We start from the raw sequence: 21,383 nt of genomic DNA on the forward strand, positions 1-21,383 counted from the left end.
ATTTCTAACCATAATTAAGCCTACATATGGTGAAGATGCCATATTATGTTTCTATAATATTCCTTAAGGAAAAAGCCCATTTACACATGCCCTTAGAGACCAAAGAACCCCTCAAAAGCCATTTTCCCCCCTAAATTTGAAAACCACACAAAACCATTCATGATGTGCCCCAACTCAATAAAAAAAATAGGACAATTTGCCATTGCATATGCTATTTACATTTTTTCAAACAAAAGGAGTTGTAAGGAGGGGAGATTTAAGGTGGAAAGAGTTCATGAAATGCCAAATGCTTTGTACTTTCTCTTTGGAGTTGCAAAATATAGATACGAGCGTAATAAGAGATTCAAAAAGCTATGCATGGCTACCATTGGCTCAGTTGTTTTGGGGGCTGGATCCCTAGATAGCCTTTTTTTGGGAGTGTAACATGGCAACCTCTTCTTGCATTCCCATTCAATGATATAGTGTGGCGTTCTCTCTCCATGTGTTAACATGGCAACTTCCTATACTTACATTCCATGCACTAATGTGGTAGCTTTCCATGCAAACCACTTCTTGTTAGCAGATAATAAATAGATAGATCAAGAGATAGAGAATCTCTAAGCTCCTCCATTACACTTTTAGGAAATCTACCAAGGTGCGAGGAAAGAGAACCGGATCTTAGCATGCAGCTGGTTAAAGTTCAAATTGGCTCGATGGCATGCTAGTTAATAGGAAACTAGTTGGTTAGAATTTTAGACTTTTTAGTTATATTACTCGTCAAACTTTCGATTAGAGTTTCGAATTTGTCGGTTTGATTGCCATTCAGTAGGAACGGGGTGGCTGAGGTTTGATTGCAATTGAATAGGAAACCAACTGGCTGAGCTTCTATTTTTGCACAACACGGGAGTCTACCAATGGAAGCATGCAACGTCTAGCTTGCAAAATAATCTTATGATTAACTAGTGGTGGTGATTAACTTTGCTAAAGTGATAGTGATGAACTTATAGTGAGTTTTTTCGTAATTAAAGAAACTTGTGGTGATTAGATTAACTAGTAAGGACTAACAAAGTGATTAGGTTAACTAGTAAAATGACTAAAAGTGATTAACTAGAACTGATTTATTTAAACAAGAGAGTTCTAATTTCCGAGCTCGAGTTGAGCGACCTTCACTTTATCGTCTTCACATTTTGGAATCGGAGAATTGCGAAATCCGATCATTGTGTGTCCGTTTGATATGCCTTCAGGCCTTCATCAGGAATTCATTCATTCTCTGAAACGGACAGAGTCTGTTACTGATCGATCGGAGTCGCACATTTCAGGTATTTCCACATTCTCACCTTTGCCACCTTATGTTTGTGCGATCCAATGAATTGTCTCATCGGAATTTTGAGGAATTCATCGTTCTCGTTTCATTGTGGTGACATTTTGAATCGCAGAATGAAATGTCTCATCTGAATTTTGTGGAATTTATTGTTCTCGTTTCATGGTAGTGACTTTTGAATCGCAGAATGAAATGTCTCATCTGAATTTTGTGGAAATCGTTATTAGCGTTTCATTGTGGTGACATTTCGGTTTAGCATGCCTGACTCTTTTGTGGAATCGATTGATCTGAAACTTGTGATTTATTGATATAATGTCTGACGGAAAGTTTTAGCTTATCGTCTCCTGTTCTCAGACAGACAACTGCTGTTATCGATCGGGACAGGACTCCATTTCAGGTTCAATGCTTCCTTCGTAATCTTGTCTGAAAAGCTACGTCGATTAGTAGACTTAGCATCTGCTGTTGATGAGGTTGTGCTAGAAGTGACCGATCGGACGGTTTTGCGTTCATTGCTTCCTGCCTTTATTAATTTGTATAGCAGCTGCGATCTGAGGTGCCATGGTTTCCGAGGTTGGCCGACGCAAGAGACGAGCTTCTGCGACAGCTTCCATGGCAAACCGCCACTCTCCTATCCTATCCCCGCTCCCTTCTCCCACCTGCCTGCCCATTGCTTCTCCTCCCCCTTCCATAGCTCAGCTCAAAATCTCTCTTTCATCTCGCCTCGATTCCTTGCGAAGAGACGCCGATCAACGATATGCTTGTCTCGTCAAGGAAGTCGAGGCCGCCGCGGCCCGCCTCACCAAGCGACTGAAGGTTTGGCAAGAAATCTCCCTCCATTTGTACTTCATACCTTTCTCCGTTCCCTATCTTCTCGGACTACACTCAGCCGACCTCGGTCTTGTGTAATGGCACATCTAGAACCCAGACAAACCGCTCTCTTTCAGTGTATTTTCTTGCTGGAACCGTTTTGTGTACTTCCTCCGGAATCACGTTTGGCTCTGTAAACTAGTTTTTGAAAATGCTCTTGGAGAATAATGTCGAATCAAACAGCTGGAGACACAATCGTGCGCTCAAAATATGGATGAACTTGACCGCGAGTGGAAAGCCTTTTCAGCCGATTTCAAAGAAGACATGGACGAAGTTAAGGTAAAAGCTGTGGAACGTGCAAGGGCTCTCATCTGTTGGTTGTGTAGGGGACGGATACTTTAAAATGCTGCATGCTGCATGCTGGCTCGGCATACTTTATTCGCTTGCTAATGCTCCGGCAGGTCTTTTCTATTGATTGCTTGCCTCGTTTCGTTGATTCCCAATTCTTGACAGGTTGATTGTGAAGAACTTGTTTCCAGGGCGCAAAATGCTGCATCGCACTGTAAGTGACCAATTTATCTTTCATATTGCGAGCTACTTATATAAAACTTTCGATATTGGAAGCTCAATAAGATACTTATGCGCAGATACTAGAAAGGCAATCCCAGAGCTGATGAAATCCGTGGAAAATGACATCGAGAAGCTCCGATCTCGCTTTGTGCTGCCATAGATAGGGGAATGTGACCGAATGAAAAGTCTGCTAATTTGCTAGGAAGAGCCGAACGAGTTTAGTGTAATTGTACTGGATGAGTATGTTTGATACCCCGTCTACAGCTGGCTTTTAGGTTCGAGGCACAATAGTGAACAACTAATCCAAGTTTGAGCTGGTTATTATCAGCCGGAAAGTATATGCATGATCAGCTGTATTGGACGAATGTAATCCATTGTGCACTCTTACCCTCACATTTGAACTTAAACAGATCATACGAGCGTTCAAGTTTGATATGAATATTGACAATTTCTTTTTACTAGCTTGCTAAGCTCCAACAAACACATGAAGTCTTGTCTAGGATACTCTCCTAGAAACATAGTAATGCTTATATTGTTTTGGGAAACTATGAGTACTTAAAACACTTAAAAAGACTCCATCAAAATAGTGTGAAAATCCCAATTCCTAGTCCATTCCATTTTAAGCACTTACATGCAACTATATCCATAAGTGGACTTCTCCCAAAGAACTTAGCAAGGTAATGATAAATTGTTTGATTTATAGAGGGAATGATTCAATTTTTTGCAAAGGTTATGGATAGTATGAAATAGATAAGGAAGTACTAATCTCGTACAAATTAACTCTTTTGTTAATTAGGTTGGAATGAAAATTTGATTTGAAATTTCTTGTAGCTCATTCCATATGCACACATAGGGGAAGAAGAGTATCCTCCTAAAAATAAGCCTTGACATTTTAAATCATAAGGATATATTCCAGAATAACTCATCCTCAAATTTTTGTTGTTACACTTTAATATCAAAGATCCCTAATGTTACAATTCAATTGATTCACTTTTAGTGAGGCTCTAAGTAGAGTATTAGAGTTTTAATTAGGTGTCCTCGATCATGTTATGATATTAACGATCGCATACAATCATCACACTACATCTTTTTGTTCATCTCATTACTCCCATAAAGTGTAGATGCTTAAGTTACCCTTTGTTTTTCAGCTTCTAGCTTGTTCATGCTTCCATATTGTCTCCATATTGTATCATGTACGTGAAGATGCACCCAAGATGCCACACAATCTTGCTGTAGACTTTTAATTGTTATAGTAGGGGACTTTTTGTCTTTTTCAAAACAAAGATAAAAATTAGTCATTTATTGCTTGCTAAGACAAGCATTTTGGCTCTCTCTCTCTCTCTCTCTCTCTCTCTCTCTCTCTCTCTCTCTCTCTCTCTACCTATCTATCTATCTATCTCTTTTGTTGTAGCCTTTGTATGATGCATCTTTGGGACATAGGGCCACCAAGATATCATGTAATAATTTTGCAAGGGGTTTTATAGTCCATAAACACTTCACTCTATTTTAACACAAGGGTCATTATTTGCTTGGGTGTAGCCATTTTTGGTGAGGTTCAGGAACTTTTCTATATATGGGTATCTTGCATGACCCATAACTTATGCATTGCTCAACAGAATTCGGCAAACTTTATCTTCAAGTTGTACACATTCCAACCTTGAACACGAGAGCAAAAAATTATGGAATAAGGATTTGGAACGAGACCATTAAAGCATTACAAGTGCTATGTTGCATGTGAAGCATGTATCTTGAAGACTATAGGATATAGCAATTTATTCAAAAACGTCAAAATTTTATTCTATACATACATGCAACCAAGTAATCATTCTAAAGTACACTACGTGAGATTCTTCTCAACCCAAGGACACACATAATGCATACATAATGCATGGGTTAATGGGCCTCTAATGTTTGCTAAAGTGATGCATACCCATTTGAGGGCATGCTCCATAACTTTCTTTTGATTTGTTGAAAACCAAAATGGATTGAAAATTTGAAATCCAAACTATTGAGACTAGTGCATGGTGGTCTTAAAACATTGATAGTTGTTGGTATTGTTATCTAGATTCACCCTAAAATGGAAGAAGTTAGAAAAGTGCAATTTGTGCATGTGTAAAGATATTTTAATAAATCCAACACCATTTACAATTTTGAATTGTTTCTTTTTTCATGCACTTGTTTGCTATATGGCTCATAAGTATGCCAAAGGTCATTGTATTTAATAATACACAGCATCAAACCCGATAGCATGTCCTTTGGCCTATTTGTGTTTTGAAGGATTTTAGGCCACATTGCACTTGTTTGGGAATATCCAATTCTGTAGATAGAGGTTGCAAGACAAGAAAGCCGAAAAGCTAGGCAATGCACAAGGAACAGAGTGTGGGTTGAGGAAAGCACTAGCACGGTATCAAATTGGCAAACGGAAGACACTTTTGCAACATCTGCGAAGAGAGAAATAACGAGAACAAAGAAGACTCCTTGTAGAGCAGCAGCAAGAAGCGGTTGCAGATGCATGCATTTGATCATTGCCATCCGAGCGAAGAACATGAGATGTGGTGTCACGATTGGTGGGAGCATTTGAGGCAGCAATATCAGGCCATTCAGGTGATTACCAGTCTCGATTCTTCGCAAGCTTTAGCTTGTACCCTAAAGTTGGCAGAGTAACAACCCTACCAATACCTCAAGAGATGCACGCCCAAGAGGCGATGCTCTCTAACCTGAGAAATGGCCTATAGAAAGTGAAAGGGGTACACAACTTAGATCAACTAGCTACAAAGAGGGCGATATTAGCTATGTTAGTGTCCCCTAAAACAAAGGAGAAACGGCTTGGGCGCACAATGTCGAAGATGTTGTCAATCAGAAGGACCAACGTGGCTCCAGCAGTTGAACGTAGAGCAGAAGCAATGCACGATCATCCCAATCTGAGAAGTCTGTGGGCTTCAACAGAACGTAAGAAAAGGAGAGATAGCCTAAGTGCGGGAGTCATTACTATAATGATGACATTTTAGCACTAAAATACGAGAGTTTCTCCAAATAGAAAGGACATGTGTAAGAAGCGGACGGGATACAAGGTGTTTGAGGAGCACATCATACACATGCTAGATACAATGCAGGTCAGTGGTGCCTAAACCAGCCCGGTGGTTATTTGTGATTGAGCTTTGGGATAGTTTACTTGTTTCATTTCTTAAACTAGGTTTGGACTAAATGTGTTTGTCCTAAACCAGCCTGGTGGTTGGAACATCTGGTTTAGCTCAATCGCCAGTGATGTGATTGTCTTGAACCAATGTGGTTGAACAAATATTAGTTGTTGTCCAGCCCGGTGGCATGGTTGAGCAAAAATTAACAGTAATATATTTCGCAATATATTGTTATTTTACTAAACCAGCTCGGTGGTTGCAACATCATGCAATCGTGGCTACTTCATCTCAATCACCAGCTATGTGATTGTCTTGAACTAGCGTGGTTGAACAGACATTAGTTATTGACCAGCTCGGTGGTTGAAATTATTGTGTTTCTTAGTACTTAAATTCGTTAAATTTAATTTCCTGCTATTCGGGTCATATACCACTGTTAAATTGTGGAATTCAAAAATGGGCCCTTTAGACTGGGTCTAGTTAACCATCAGATTTCAACCACCGGGCTACTTAAAACATTTCAGTACTAACATGGAAGCATATCGATACAAAATCAGGTATTACGAGCACCATGAGAATATCCACAAGTTCAAGAAATGTCTGCAAGATTTTTATTATTTTAAAACACAACAACATTTTGCTTTTTCAAGGAAATTCTAGACTCCCAACAATTTTATCAACCTCTCTTGAGGCTAGTCTGCTGCACAATGGCAGACCTCTTCACACACTCGGATTACACTCTGCTTGCTTGACTTTGCCGACTTATACGCCCATAGTAACTCCTCCTTTCGCTGGGGATCCTCTCCATCCTGGTCTTTGCGATCTATACATCTCCGCGCCTCTATCATGTCCTGCCAAAAGAAATCTACATCATGAGCTTGACAAGTACCTTAAAGGAGCAGGAAAAACAATAGCCAGCGAAATTAATATTGTGCTGACTCCAAGTAATAAACCCACCATCGAAGCATGTCCTCCTTGAAGCTATTTTCCTCCTTTTTTGGGTCTGTTTCTACGAGGATTTCATCCAACATCGTTTTTAGATAGAACAAAAGCATTCCAAAGTCTTTTGGGTATGCCATAGATTCACAGTAGGTGGATCGGTGTACAAAGTTTTAGGACTAGATTTCATAATGGGATCTTAATTGTGTTTGCACTACACTTAAATAGGGAGAGAGTTCATTGAGCTTGACCTTCTCATTCTTCAGTCTCATGTTAGTTGTCTAATCTAAATCTTTCGTCTCACATTAGTTGTCTAATTGAAATCTTTCTTCTTACATTAGTTCACTAATCGAAATCTTTTAGTCTCACATTAGTGATCTAATCGAAATCTTTCGTCTCACATTACTTGTCAAATTGAAATATTTTGTCTCATTATTATCACCGCACTGGCGTGGATCAAAGGACACTATCTAGTCACTTAGCTGAGAAACTTAGCTAAGAAAACATTGCCCAAGTAAACTTTGGAGAAGATTAACAATTCAATAGATTACACACAGATTACATAGATTACAATCTCAAAGACTCCTTTACTTCATATTACATCTCAAGGACTCCTTGTTGAGCTCCCTGATTGCAGGCTCGGGCCCTCCTTGCTCCCTTCCAAAATGGGGCTGGTTCCTTCCTGCAGGGGCCCGTCCCTTCCCTTCATGCCACTTCCTCTTTCCTTGATTTGAGTTTCTTGGTTGCAGGCTCGGCCCTTCTTGCTCCTTTCCTAAAGGGGGCTGGTTCCTCCCTTCAGACTCCTTTTCCTCACGGTCAGGTTCGTCTTGGCCTTCTTCAATTTGAGCTCCTTGTCTTTAAGATCTTTTGCCCAAATGGCAAATTGAGTTGTAGCATCTACTTTCTCGTCGTAGATAGCTATAGCAGGCAGGCACATTTGATATGTCCATGACCTGGGCAATGGCAAATGGCATTTCCTACAGAGCGATTTTGTATGCACAAACACTCCAAAGCAAAAAACATGCACAGCGTGGTAGCATGCAGGCCATCGGATACAGCAATCATTTATGATAGGGGTATGGCAGAATATGCATTTCGGACCCTGCTGCATAGCAGTAGCAGCATAGGCATCCAATTTAACTATTGCGGCAGTCAATACCACAGTCTTGTTGTGTACATGATGAAGTTGCTTCTTGATTCCTTCCTCCCTCATCCTAAGGCTGCAAATGTTCTCCTTCATCTCGTCCACTTTTTGCTCACTCTGTGCAACATCTTCATCTAAATCCCTCAGCATCTGTTGAAGCTGCATAAATTGCTGAAAAACATCTAAATGGGTAATTTCCAAGACTTCCACTCTAGTTTGGAAATCTTGCAGGATGATGGACTACTTTTTATAATTGTCAAAAGCCACGACAAGATCGTGCAAACATCTATCCTGATCTTCTTGCAGGATCTTGTAGCTTGCTCTTTGTACTTTCAATAGTGTTTTGAAAAAATAACCCTCACTATGGTTGCTGCAAATTGCTCCACCACGTTGGCTGGAACTAGCTCCACCATGGTGACTAGAACTAGCTCCATCGTGGTGGCTGAAACTTACTCCACCATGGCTACTCTCTGCATCCTTCCTGGCCTAGGGAGCTGCCTCATTGTCTTCTCCACATTGGCTGCTCTCTGCCCCATCCTTCCTAGCCTTGAAGCTCTCTCGTAGTTCTTGCATCACCTTTCTGGTTTCTCCATTCTCCCTTTCCAGCTCCTCCATCATCTTGTCTTTTTCAATGTTCAATGTGTTCTAGAGTTGTTTGTAAAGACCCTCCTTTTTAGCATCTTTTTTAGCTCCTTGTTTGCCATGTCCCCATCCTTTCTCACTTCTTCGAGCCTATCTCGGAGCTCCTTCATGCACTTCTCTGCTTCTTCTCTTCTATGCCTTTCCATGTTGACCAATTTTGTAGTGGCCTCAACTTGCTCTTGTGCCTCTTCAAGGCCCTCGCTTGTGCCTCCTCTACCTTGGCTTCTGCACCTTCCCTGAGACTTTTCTCAAGTTGTGCTACCTTTGATGCATAAGTGGCTTTCTCTTGTAGAAATGTCACCTTCTAAGACATCTACTTCTCGTATTGCTCAAAAATTCCTTTAAGGGTAGATGCCATTAGGTGCATTGCAACTCCAACGGACGGAGATGACAATTGGGATTTGCCATCCACACAATTCTTCAAGTTGGTTAACACGCTCTTGGAGATTGCCCTTGAGAAAGATACATCATGTCCTTTCAGTTGCTCTACTGCTTCTTGAACCTGCCAGAACTTGCAAGTTCCTCTCATATCAAGAAAGAAGTGAATGGTCTTCTTCAGCACATTTTGGAGGTCTGTTGGCAAGCTCAAAATCTTGACTCTACCATCTTTACTAATGCTCTCGCATTGTGCTGCAGAGGGGGAGGAAACATTGTGTGAGGAGCTCCCAGATTGTGCAAGGTCCATTACGAGAGGGGATAGAAGTTGCAGGAAGAGTGCAAGGAAGAAAGAAATGGTCGAGAGGGATAGAAGATGAAGCAGTGAAGGAAATGGAATAGTTGAGGCTTGAGATTGCAAGGGAGAATGAAATGTTTGAGAGGGATAGAAGAGGAAACGGTTAAGGGAATGGAATAGCAGTTTGTAGCCCGACTACACTATCAAGGTGAGAGCCACTGCGATGGTTGTAGCCCGACTACTGTCAAGGAAGGTGAGAGACACCATGGTGGTTGTAGCCTGACTACTGTCAAGGTGAGAGCCACCACAGTGGTTGGCTCAAATTTTGAATAATTCAAGGCACTAGTACTGACTTGCATGGTAATGAATGATTAAAGGTGGCGGCATCTAAAATTCCCAGCCACGTATGTGGTGGTGGCTAAGATCCACCGGGCTGTCAATTAATTACCAGCCACCGCAGTGGCCCGCAATTACTCAGCTTCTAGTTACCACCATCGGGCTTGCATGCATGATTATTATGAGTGCAGTAAATTATGGTAATGAGAGATTAGAGGTGATTTGGCTTCATGATTTACTTTTGTGGGAATTACTTCCCAATGGTGGTGGCTGTCATCAGCCACATCTGTCTGGCTATGATTCCACTGTGCCACCATCATGCTTTAGCATGCATGATCACTACGAGTGTAGTAAAAATTACTAGTCACCAGGCTCGCATGATCAGTAGAGAATTAGAGTGCATGGTAATGAGGAGTGATTAGACATGGTAACAAGAATTACTGACTGGTGGTGGTGGCTCTCATCAGCCATGTCCATCATGCCTAAGATTCCACCGGGCTGGTAGTTAATTACCTGCCATCATAGTGGCACCACATGGCAGCTTCTTCATGATTACCAACCCCCGTCTAGGGGATTCCACCGTGGTGGCCTACAATTAATATGGATGGAACCTCGGGCTCCAACCACTGTAGTGGCTCGAACTTTATAATATATATAAGATCTGTGGCATTTGGCATTTTACTACGTTTCTTTGATCCGCCCATGCTCTGCTACTTAGCTCCACACCCCCCCTCTAGCTCTTTTCTGCCCCTACTCTACTTTGCTCCACACTTCCTCCTCCAACTCTCATCACACTGCATCTGCTCCCCTGCTCATCTTTTGCTCACCACTCATCTTCAGCATGCCTAGTTCCAACCCCCCCCGATGCTCTGTGATCCCAATAATATTTGCCTTCTCATATAATGTGATTGTGTTGCACTCACCTGGAGTAGAAATGCTAGCACTAGTGGAGACCCTTTGTTCCCACAGGCGATTCCCCATGCATCTGAATGTCATCACCTTATATAAGATGCTCACAGAGGGCCTCTTTATGGCTGTGCTATATGGGTTCCCCCTAGATGTTGAGACAAAGGCCTCAATATTTTCAGAGCAAAGTACTCTCGACTTGCTGGGGGGGCCATAATCTGAGTCCTGGTAATGTGCATGGTCTTCGGCCTCCCCATCATATCCTCCGTGGAAACTAGAAGCATGCTCGAACTGTAGCACCTTCTTGAGGCTCATATTTTTGTACCACTTGAAATTGGCAAACTTGAATCATTTGACATCATTGTGAGGTTGGATGCTTTGTTTTGCATTTAGCTATACTGAGTTGCTTCATTGATGTTGTCAAGCATTTTTATAGTCATTTCCTTAATGGCTAGTTGTAGCTCTTGTAGTGTTTCTATTATTATATCAGTGTATTTGAGATGCTACCACATCTAATTAGTTGTGTGAGAAATAGAGAGTGTGTTTGTGTGAGCTATTGAATTTCATATTTTAATTCCTCAATCTTTGCCTCAACTCTACATCAACCTCTTCTATTGCATAGACCTCATAAGGGCATTGTGCAATTTGAAATAACCTTGTTTTGCTATTCTTAAGGGGTTCACCTCCCAAAATTTTAGTGTACCACATGCATTCAAAAGGAGGGGTATTTTAATTCCACTATTGGAAAAATTTAAGTAGGTTTACAATAACAGGAGGGGGTTTTTAATTCAACTTTAGAAAAAAATCCATTAGTTTATAAGTAAGGAGGGGTGGTTTTATTGGGGGGGAATTTTAGTTGAGGGGTTTTTTTAACACCCCTTGAATGCACGTGATACCTAAGAGTTCTTAAGTGGTGCAACCTTCGAGCTATTATTGTCCCAAATCTCTTGGCCTGTTTGTATCAATTTGGTCTTCATGTCTTGTAGTCCAACATTAGTGATGAAGACACTATCTAGATCAATTTCTTAGGCATTAATCAATCTTTTTTTTTTTTGGGGGTCCCTTCAAGGGCTGACAACTACTGTGAGAGAAGACTATTATTTGCCTGTAACAAAAGATTTTCCTATGTCAATAGATCTAATTATAGAAAGAATTCTATTTGCATCTCTTGCAACCATCCCTTGATCACATTGATGGTGTTGGATTTCTTGTGAGTGTTATCTCTTGTATCTCAATCAAGGTATTGCTGGCTTTATACTTGCAAACTTTGTTTCAGGTGTGCCAATATCTTCTTCGATTGTTTTTATTTCATGCTCCTAGTTATGGTGGGCTAGCTACTGCTGTGATTGTTGAGTCTATTGCTCTTGTAACTTCTTATGCTTCTATTCTATTGTTAAAACTTGCTTATTGAGCTACTGCTCTGCAAGTGCATTTAAAACACCAATTGCTTTATTTGCTTGATCTATAGTGACAACTTATGAGCAACTTATAAGGCAAAGAATGGTTTTTGCTAACAATATTGCGCTAATTTTGTTACCCTTTTGCTAACTAGCTAATGTGAACATTGAATCTTTGATGCCTCATTGATCACATTGATGGGTGTTGACCATAACTTAGTCATCAGTGAACCCTAAGGTAAACTTTGGATTACTTCTCTAGACCCACCTCTAAAGTGTCCTACCTATGATAAATCTTCAAAAACATTGGAAGGATCTAGTCTTGAAGGAGGCTCATCATCAAATGTATCCCCAAGCCTTTGGCTTTGACTTGGGTACTAGCCTCAGAAGGGACAATATGGTTTTGCTACCAAATTTTTTTTGGGGGAGAGTCTAGCTTCCATTTATCTTTGTGAATTAGTTCTCTAATGACCCTGGCATGCACATAGCTTGCCCAGCTCAACTGCATGAAGAAGTGCAGACTTGTCCTTATCCATCTTCACTAACTATAGAACTCTTTCCAAGAACTAGGTGAGTTGATTTCACCTCTTCGTATCTATGACATCCTTCATGACATAATAACTTTGAGATGTTTCTAGAGCTCTGAATTTGTTGCCATGTTAGCATCCAAGGATTTTTTCACTAACACTCTTGTACTAAGAGCAATTTCAAAACCTAGGCCACTAAATCAATTGTGATGAATACTCTAGTACTCACTTTTTCCTTTTATGTTGCAATGCCTTGAACTGTGCAAGAGCATGAATGTTTGTTCTCCATTGTATGATAGCTCATCATATTCCATTAACGCAACTTGTTGTAGCTATAACTAATTGTCTAGCAACCCAGTATCTAGAGAAACCTTGAAATCTTGAAATGGAAGCATAAGATTACTTGCTAACCTGTTATTCTTCCTAGGATTCGTGATTTCATCAGAAACTCACTCATCAAATGTGGTTAGATAGCATCACCTTATGAGGGCTACATTGCCTTTGGAGTGGTTGTCTTCTTTTGCACATTTTGTAGGTCTTCGAGAAATGAACACATGAGCTTGAGCCTAGTCGAAAGTGAGGCTTTGTGATTTGATATCTAAAAGAAGTACATAAAATAGTGCATGCAATGAGTAAATGACAAAGAAAATCACACGGTTAGTCCCAACTAGTGACTTCACACATGCAGGAAAATGAGTTTTATAGTGTCCTTTTATAGGCTATAAAGAGGCTATATATCATCTCCGAGTGGGCTAAGTAAATTGACCCAACCACCTAGTATACTATCATTTGATCTATGGTCCCATGTATGGTTAAAGTCTAAAACCATTGATAGGTTTGTCAAATTAATTACCGTTGCAAGTCTACAATTCTAAATGTGCCTTCTCCCAAGATATTAAATTTTGAAAAGGGCCATCATATTAGAGTTTCATCTTACTTGGCCAAAGTCTCAACTTTGAATTGTACATCATAACACAAATCGCCTCTTTTGAATAGTTTAAATTTGATATTCCTGCTCACGCATGCTTGCCTGCATCTATGAATTATATGAAAAATCAAAGAACTCTAAATTCTATTTTTCTCTAGTTGTAGGAGCTCTTCCATCCTACGATGTAGTGAATCTTCAAGAGATAATTTATGTTGTATAGCCACCATAAGGCTTGGCACTATAAACTCCAGAGAAACTCCATGGGTAGTATGGCTTCAAGGTCATATACTAATTTGAATGGTGTCATCCTTGTAGTAACCTTGAATGCTGTTCTAAAGGCCCACAATGTAGGATGCAACTTCTGATCCCAGTCACTCCTATTCACTTAAACAAATTTTTCCAGAAGAATAAGTAGTTGATATTTTATAGACAACCATATGCATAGTTGTCTATTTCTTTAGTGCCTTGTTCAAGAAATAACACCTTCATAAAAAACCAATTCAATGAGACACCTTTATTTGGTCATGATATTTTGATAAAGAAACTTTGTCATTATTTAACTTAATATCTATGAGTGCCACTACCCCTACCCATTTTTGTGCAGTAATCTATTGCCACTAAAATGTACTGATTCTAAGTAGATGTGGCATTCTATTTGATTCAGCTAGTTTCACTTATTTTTGACACTACAAACGTCACTTAGCATAACTTTAAGAACCCTTTAAGAGTGTAGGCTACCACAAGGCCACTTGCATGATCTTTTTGCTAGTTATTTCCCTTGAAAAATGCTTAGTGTGTTTTTGAAAGCAATAAATCCTTCTCAAAACCAGGAACACACCTTCAAATAACCTAATTAATACTGATGTTCTATAAAACAATAGCAATTACCAAAAACGACTTACTCCTTAGAGCCAACCTTTTTCTTCGATCTTTGGAAAAATTTTCAAGAAACAGGCAAATGACAATATTTGATCATACCAATTATCAGAATTAAGGGGCTAAATATGAATATTAGAAGCACCAGTAACTGATCACAAGTCCCTTTAGGTATCTTTTGTATGCTTCCTTCAATTCTAGCCTTCTCAAACAATCTGCAATAGCATGTTGCCTACCAAGAGTATGAATGACAATATTCAAACTCGTTTCCATCTCGCTAGTCTATTTGATAATTGTTGTTTGTCTACCAAATAAGTTAATGCGTAATGATCCACATGGAAGTATAGGGTTATGGTTTCCAATTTTTCAAGGAATAGACAATGCATAATCCTTCTCTTTCTGTTTGCATCAAAACTACTTTAATGGCTACCTATGAGGCATCTACAAAAACATGGAAAGATAATTCCTAATCCAAAGGCTGTAGAATAGGAGCAAATTGACAAAATATGAAGAGGGGAGATGAGGAGTGAGGGCATAGCTAGAGAGCACATTACAAATGACTAACTATACACAAGATTTAGTTGAAATTGTAGAATATATACAAACCCTTTTAGGGTTAGGGTTAGGGCATCCATCCCTTTCCTTTATAGCACTCTATTGGGTTAGTGCTATGCACATATGATCACATGATGTTGAGCATGGTTTCTCAAGATCAACATCATAAAGTAGGTCTTCCCTCAAGATGATGGTTCTAGGGAATCGAAGAAGGACTGAGCATTACATTCCATCACACCCCTTTAATGGGAATGTCCTTCCTCTTGGTCAAATCAAGAGCTTGTCGGTGCTTCTTGAAAAGCTCTTTATCGAGTGGTTTGATAAAGATGTCTTCAACATTCTGTTTGCTATCACAATGCTGTAGTGTGATGTCACCAAGTAACACTCTTTCTCTAATGAAGTGCTCTTTGACATCAATGTGCTTTGTCCTGGAGTGATATACTAGATTCTTGGCCAATGCTTGAGCCGATTGATTATCACAGTATGTTGTTGTTGCCTTTGATTCATCAAAGTAATTTGTTTCTGACAATAGTCTTCTGAGCCATATAGCCTCACATGCACGTGTAGTGAGTGCTCTATATTCTGCTTTAGTTAAAGACAAAGAAACAATGGGCTGTTTGTTTCACAACCATGATATAGCACCTTGACCAAGGAAAAATGCATATCCCTGTGTCGATCTCTTGGTCTCATGATCTCTGGCATAGTCACTGTCACAGTATCTATGCAACCTTGGATGACTTTCTGTGTATTCTATTCCAAGTTGTCTTGTACCTTTGATGTATCTCAAGACTCTTTTGGATGCATTCCAATGACACTATTTTGGATTTGACATAAACTGTGCGAGTGAGCTTACTACATAACAAATATCTAGCCATGTGATAGTCAGATATATAAGAGATCCGATGAGCTGCTGATAGTACCTGTCATTGATTGTAGGCTTTTCTGAATCTTTTGTAAGTTTCAAACTGTGTTCCATGGGAGTGGCTACAATCTTGCAATCTGCCATATGAAACTTCTTCAGGAGACTGTCGACATATTTCAGCTAACTCATGAAGGTGCTGTGTGAATCTCTTTAGAACTCAATTCCAAGACAATAGTGCATAAGTCCAAGGTCTTTCATGTCGAACTGTGCAGATTAGTCTTGTTTCAACTTTTTGATGAAGCTATCATTACTTCCAGTCACAACCAATCAAATCATCTACGTACAAAAGTGCAATAGTAAAGTCTTCCCCTAGAACTTTGTAGAAGAGAGTATGATCTACATTGGATTTCATGTATCCCAGATTAGCAAAATATTTGTTGATTCTACTATACTAACTTCTGGGTGCTTACTGCTTCTTATATAGAGAGAGCCTTTAGAATAGTCAATACTTGTGGGATCCTCTGATCCACATCTCTCCTTGTGGATGTGCTCGATCCATATCCTCACATCATGTAGTCCACATCCTAGGGTGGCTACTATAATACATTCCTATACCATACCTTTGCCTCTAATTATGTGCTCATGGCACCATATGTCAACACCTCCCCTTGGTGCTATGATCCATTGGCAACCACAAGATGGTCAGATGTTAGTTACAAATCCATCACCTCCCCTTAGTGCATACCTACTACTCAAGGTGGTCAAGTGTGGTTTTTACATGTCAATACCTCCCCTGAGTGCTTGCATGGATACTTGTAGGTGGTTAGGTTTGATTACAAGAATATAGGCTAAAGGTGGAAAGGCTTTTTCTTCTCAATACATGTTGTTGTTGTCATTGTGCTCATGTCTTAATGATGACTCCACATAATTGACCTGCTGGTTCTTCAATCTACAGTCTTCTTCTTTGTGTCCTAGCTTCTTGTAATGGTGACACTTTGGTTTGTTCTTCAGTCTGAAATCACTTTGATAGTGACCCATCCTTCTGCACAATGATAAAACTTCGTTGATGTTTTACTGAACAATGCTTGTTCTTCATTATTACTGCTGCGTATTGATGTAGATATCGATGTCGATGCCTTCAACTCTCTTTCTTTCTCAAGAAGAGACGATACACATTCCTCAAACTTTGGATCTGAAAGATTCTTCAAAGTGGTTGTTAGTGCGCTATACTCTTTAGGCATGCTTTTAAGGAGGATTGCAAGTGCATTCTTTTCTCCTACTTTTGCATTTATGCCTTCTAGTTGGGTCATAATGATTTTGATCTTGTTGACAAATTGTGCCATGGATTCATTGAAGCTCATGTGCAAACCATAGAATTCAATCTTAAGATGAATTTCTTGGTTTTTGGCTTTTGCACCAAACACTGTGTTCAACTCATCTCATGCATCTTTGGCATGATCCTTAGAGTCTATATGATGAATTATATTCGGACCCAAGTGCAAGCCAATGAGTGATAGTGTTGCTTCGTCTTTCTCTTTCCAGGCTTCATTTTGTGCAGTAGGCATGTCTTCTTTTATAGTCTTCCAAAGCTTCTGATGCATCAAGAGATACCTCATTTAGACAAGGTGTGAAATCCTTCCCTAGTGAATTTCTCAATAGTTGGGGTACGTATTGCCATTGCAAAGGTCTTACCATGAGCTTTGTTTTGCTGGTAGTGTCTAATTGCTAACAATGATTCTAACTTGATAGTAGGCATGCAGATTTCAAAAAGGGGATCACTTTTCCTTTTTAACACACGTGCAAATTCTTCTTGGATTGCAAGTTATGGTTTTATGAAGTAGAGGGGAAATTGATGATGTGACAAAGGCTATTTACATGCAGCTTACAGATTGTGCTTGGGTGGCACTATGCCATGTGGTAATCTTTTAACCCAACTGAGTTAATCCAAGGCTAAGCAAACTTAACCATGGTCACATCTAATCCTATCATGGATGATGTGGCAGATGAGGGTGAGGTAACTTAACCCAAGCCAACATACTAACCATAGGTTTAACCCAAGATCAATGTTGACCTAGGCTTAGTAAGAAACACGTGTTGTAAGGTTCAATCCTAGAAATAAAAAAACTTTACAAGGAACTCGAGTCGGTATTGGGCAAAGGCCGTATGCAGCGCATCGATGCAGTCATCGTGGCTTTGGAGTCGAGTAGTGTGCAAATGAAGGAGGCTTGTGGGATGCTGCCACCATGAAGGAGTCGCCTACAAGAATGTCATCGGGGTGCGCAAATCTTCCTAGCGCATCGTCTTGTTGCTATTGTGTTGGAGGGCTAGCCGTTCGCTGCTGTTGTTGGAGGCACCAAAACCAAGAGCTTGTCGCTGGGAGCTTTGTTTGAAGCTTTGAAGTCGTGGCTACCTTGTAGACAATGAAAAACTTTGGATACTAGCAACATTGCGTTTGCTTGAATTGCCACGGCGTCTTTATTTCTATGGGCTATGCACCACGCACCGGGCTAACATTGTTGGTAAGACATACATTGCTACTAATCTCTGTATAGTTTGATAGCTAGCAAAAAGAAAAAAAAAAGGCACAGAAACATCAAGGAACCCAAGCTCAAAACACTTTATGTCACCTGACATTAGCCTCATCATTGTTGAACTTTTGAGCGATGGAGTTGTCGCCCAAGTAAATCTTTGCCAAGGAGCCACTTGAAATGATACAAGATTGCCTCGATCATTTCTGCCTTGAGTGCTTGATGTGTGTCGAGTATTTTCTCGGGCTCTCTCTCTTGTCAAATCCAAAGGAAGGAACGGGACTACTTAAATTCTCTCATAAACTCAATGAATCTCTCTCACACTCTAAAGAGAAAACTCATAGAATGGATGATGAAAATTTTTTCTCACCGGAAGTGAACTGAACAAACTCATGATCACTTAAAAGAACCTCTCAATCTCTTGCAAGGATCACCATGTCTCAGTGGAAGACAAGCGAGCTCTGATACCATGTTAAAGTGAGAGATCAAGGAGGATCAAAGCACCATGAGATAGACATAAGGTAGCAAACACTTAATCTATTGCAATATATATGTAATCAACAATACATGATAGGCTTCTTATATAGAGAGAGCCTTTAGAATAGTCAACACTTGTGGGATCCTCTGATCCACATCTCTCCTTGTGGCTGTCCTCGATCCACATCCGCACATCATGTAGTCCACATCCTAGGGTGGCTACTTTAATACATTCCTATACCATCCTTTGCCTCTAATTATGTGCTCATGACACCATATCTCAACATCCTCATCTAGCTAACCATTGAGAAAAGCATTCTTGACATCTAGCTGGTACACATTGCATCTGCTAAGTGTCGCTAGTGATATCAAGAACCGTATGGAAACCATCTTTGCTACTAGAGCATAAGTCTCATCATAATCTTGACCATATTGCTATGCAAATCTTTTTGCATCTAGTCTACCTTTGTATCTTTCAAATACTTCCATCTGGATTGTACTTCACTTTGTATACCCATTTGTTGCTATGGCCTTCTTTCTTGGTGGAAGGTCACATAATTCCCAAGTATTATTCTTATACAAAGCTTCCATTTCTTCATTCATAGCAATTTGCCATTTTGGCTTGTCAACTACACCTTTGAAGTACACTGGCTCTTCTATAGCCATGATGGTAGTCATAAGAGCATAGTTCATGGTTTCAACCTGAATTGCTTTGCCTTTCTAAGCATATGTCAATCTGGTTGGAGGTCTACTTTCCCTAGTAGACTGTCTGAGTTGCTGTGGCTCTTCTTGGGGTGCTTCTGTAAATTCTTGCTCTTCTTCATCAACCTTTTCTGTAGATGACTGAGTAAGTGGTGTGTCTATCTCCTGTGTATTTGAGGTCTTCCATTCAGATTCCTCATTAAAGATTACATCTCTGGAGATAATGACCTTGTGGTTGATGGGATCATATAACTTGTATGCTTTGCTTTCTTCACTATAGCTAACCATGATGCATTTACATGACTTTGCATCCAATTTTCTGCGATGATCGTCATGTATGTGGGCATATGCTATGTAACCAAATATGCGGAGGTGTCGCTTGTGTCTAGTGAATGCTTCATAAGGTGTTATACCCTGAATCGGTTTGGTAGGAAGTTGATTAAGCAAGTAGTTTGTAGTGGCTATTGCTTCTCCCCAATACTGATTCGAAAGATGCTTCTCACTGAACTGTCTGCTAAAGTACCATTCTTCCATCAGCTCTTGCATTCTATTGAGGAGTATCTACACAAGTGAATTGTCTTCGAATGCCATGACTTCTGCAAAAGTTTGATAACAACGATAGTACAATAACCAAAGACTAGACACAATAGAGCAGCATAAAAATTTTATATCAGATACAACGGATGGTGCTGTCCACCCGTGCTCTCTCCAATAGAGCTTCGATGGCGATATAGACAGACTTTGGATGGAGAAGGACTGGAGGTAGGGGTATTGGCATTCGATGTTGAGGCTTGAGAAGTGGCCTCCTTATATAGCCCTTTGTAGTAGACCAATTCCACCACATTAGTGGGCTGGCAGTGGCACATGCATATTAAAGCCCTTTGGTTTGGGTTTTCAGCAATTCATGTGGATAATGCACTGTTAGATGTACAATTAACCTTGTGTGGTTTCTCTTAGTTGTGTATTCAATAAAACTTGTGTTGTCTCTCTTAGTGTTAGATGTGCAATAAATCATGTGTGGTCTCTATCAATTAGTATGCATTCAATCACCTTCTTATTTCCTCGATTTGCCCTTTTTGACCTCTATTCCTTATGGTGGCTTTTATTCTTAGGCCAATGCTTCTCCAACCTTGGCTAAGAGCTTATCCAAAAATGGTTTCTCAATAGGGCTTGCTAATTAGCAAACTTTGGCTAGCTAAGGGTGCAATCAAGGAGCTTAACCAAGGTGTACACTCACATGGTGCAACATACCTAACATGTGTTGAGGAACCATCTCAATGGCTCCTCAACACCTTCCCTTAAGTAAGATCAACACCATGAAGTAGGCCTTCCCTCAAGATGATGATTCTAGGGAATCCAAGAAGGATTGAACATTACATTCCATCAACATGGTGTTGCTATCATTAAAGTCTCACTTACAAGCATTGAAAATGTATGCCAGTGTTGACTACCACTGCTCTTGTGCTAGTGGTGATAATTTTTAAATCATGTGCCAAGCAATGTGTCCAATTGGGAATCTGGTAGGTGCCACGTGAGTAGAATTTTGATACAATTGAGGATATATTCATTCATTAAGGTCTTGAAACTTTAATGAGACATGGTTGTGTGAGTCCTTACAAAGCATAAAGGTGAGATTAGTACTTGACAAGTGTGAGATGGCACAAAATTTGAGAGGCTTTTCTTAGCTAAATGGGTTTTTTTTCTCAAAAGTATAGGGTGGGGCTGACTTTATTGCTATAAATGTGAGCATGTAGGTCGAACCTAGCTGAAAATTTTGGTCTCTTCCTTAGTATGCTTTTCCAATCCTCACACTAAGTAACCAATGATAGAAATCTCCAGACCAACGCTCACCCTAGTAGGGCCTATACTAGGCATAACCACCTTTCTTTTCTTTTTGTCCAAATTTCCCATTGTTTTTAGGAGTTAGAGATAGTGTAAATGTCATAAAACAATGTCTATGCTTGATATAACAAAGGCATCGAGTGACCATGATTATCATAATCATGATTATTACTGGTCATTGTGCAAGGGACATGTAGTCCAATGATTATCATTAGCTTGCTCATGTAAGCACAAAGCT

General features: G+C 40.0%; 1 protein-coding gene across 1 annotated transcript; it reads left to right on the forward strand.

Annotated features, from left to right (window-relative positions):
• The first annotated feature begins 1,238 nt into the window (after nucleotides 1–1,238).
• LOC147889374 (uncharacterized) lies at nucleotides 1,239–2,945 on the forward strand. The gene is made up of 5 exons (XM_087391135.1): nucleotides 1,239–1,298; nucleotides 1,842–2,113; nucleotides 2,351–2,446; nucleotides 2,621–2,669; nucleotides 2,755–2,945. The coding sequence occupies exons 2-5, from the start codon at nucleotides 1,859–1,861 to the stop codon at nucleotides 2,835–2,837; spliced, it is 483 nt and encodes a 160-aa protein (XP_087247261.1). The 5' UTR covers nucleotides 1,239–1,298; nucleotides 1,842–1,858; the 3' UTR covers nucleotides 2,838–2,945.
• The last annotated feature ends 18,438 nt before the right edge of the window (nucleotides 2,946–21,383 follow it).

The sequence above is a fragment of the Dipteris shenzhenensis genome, chromosome 20, assembly GCF_047967505.1.
Source record: "Dipteris shenzhenensis isolate YYH24624 ecotype China chromosome 20, Dip_SZ_1.0, whole genome shotgun sequence".
Lineage (NCBI taxonomy): Eukaryota > Viridiplantae > Streptophyta > Polypodiopsida > Gleicheniales > Dipteridaceae > Dipteris > Dipteris shenzhenensis.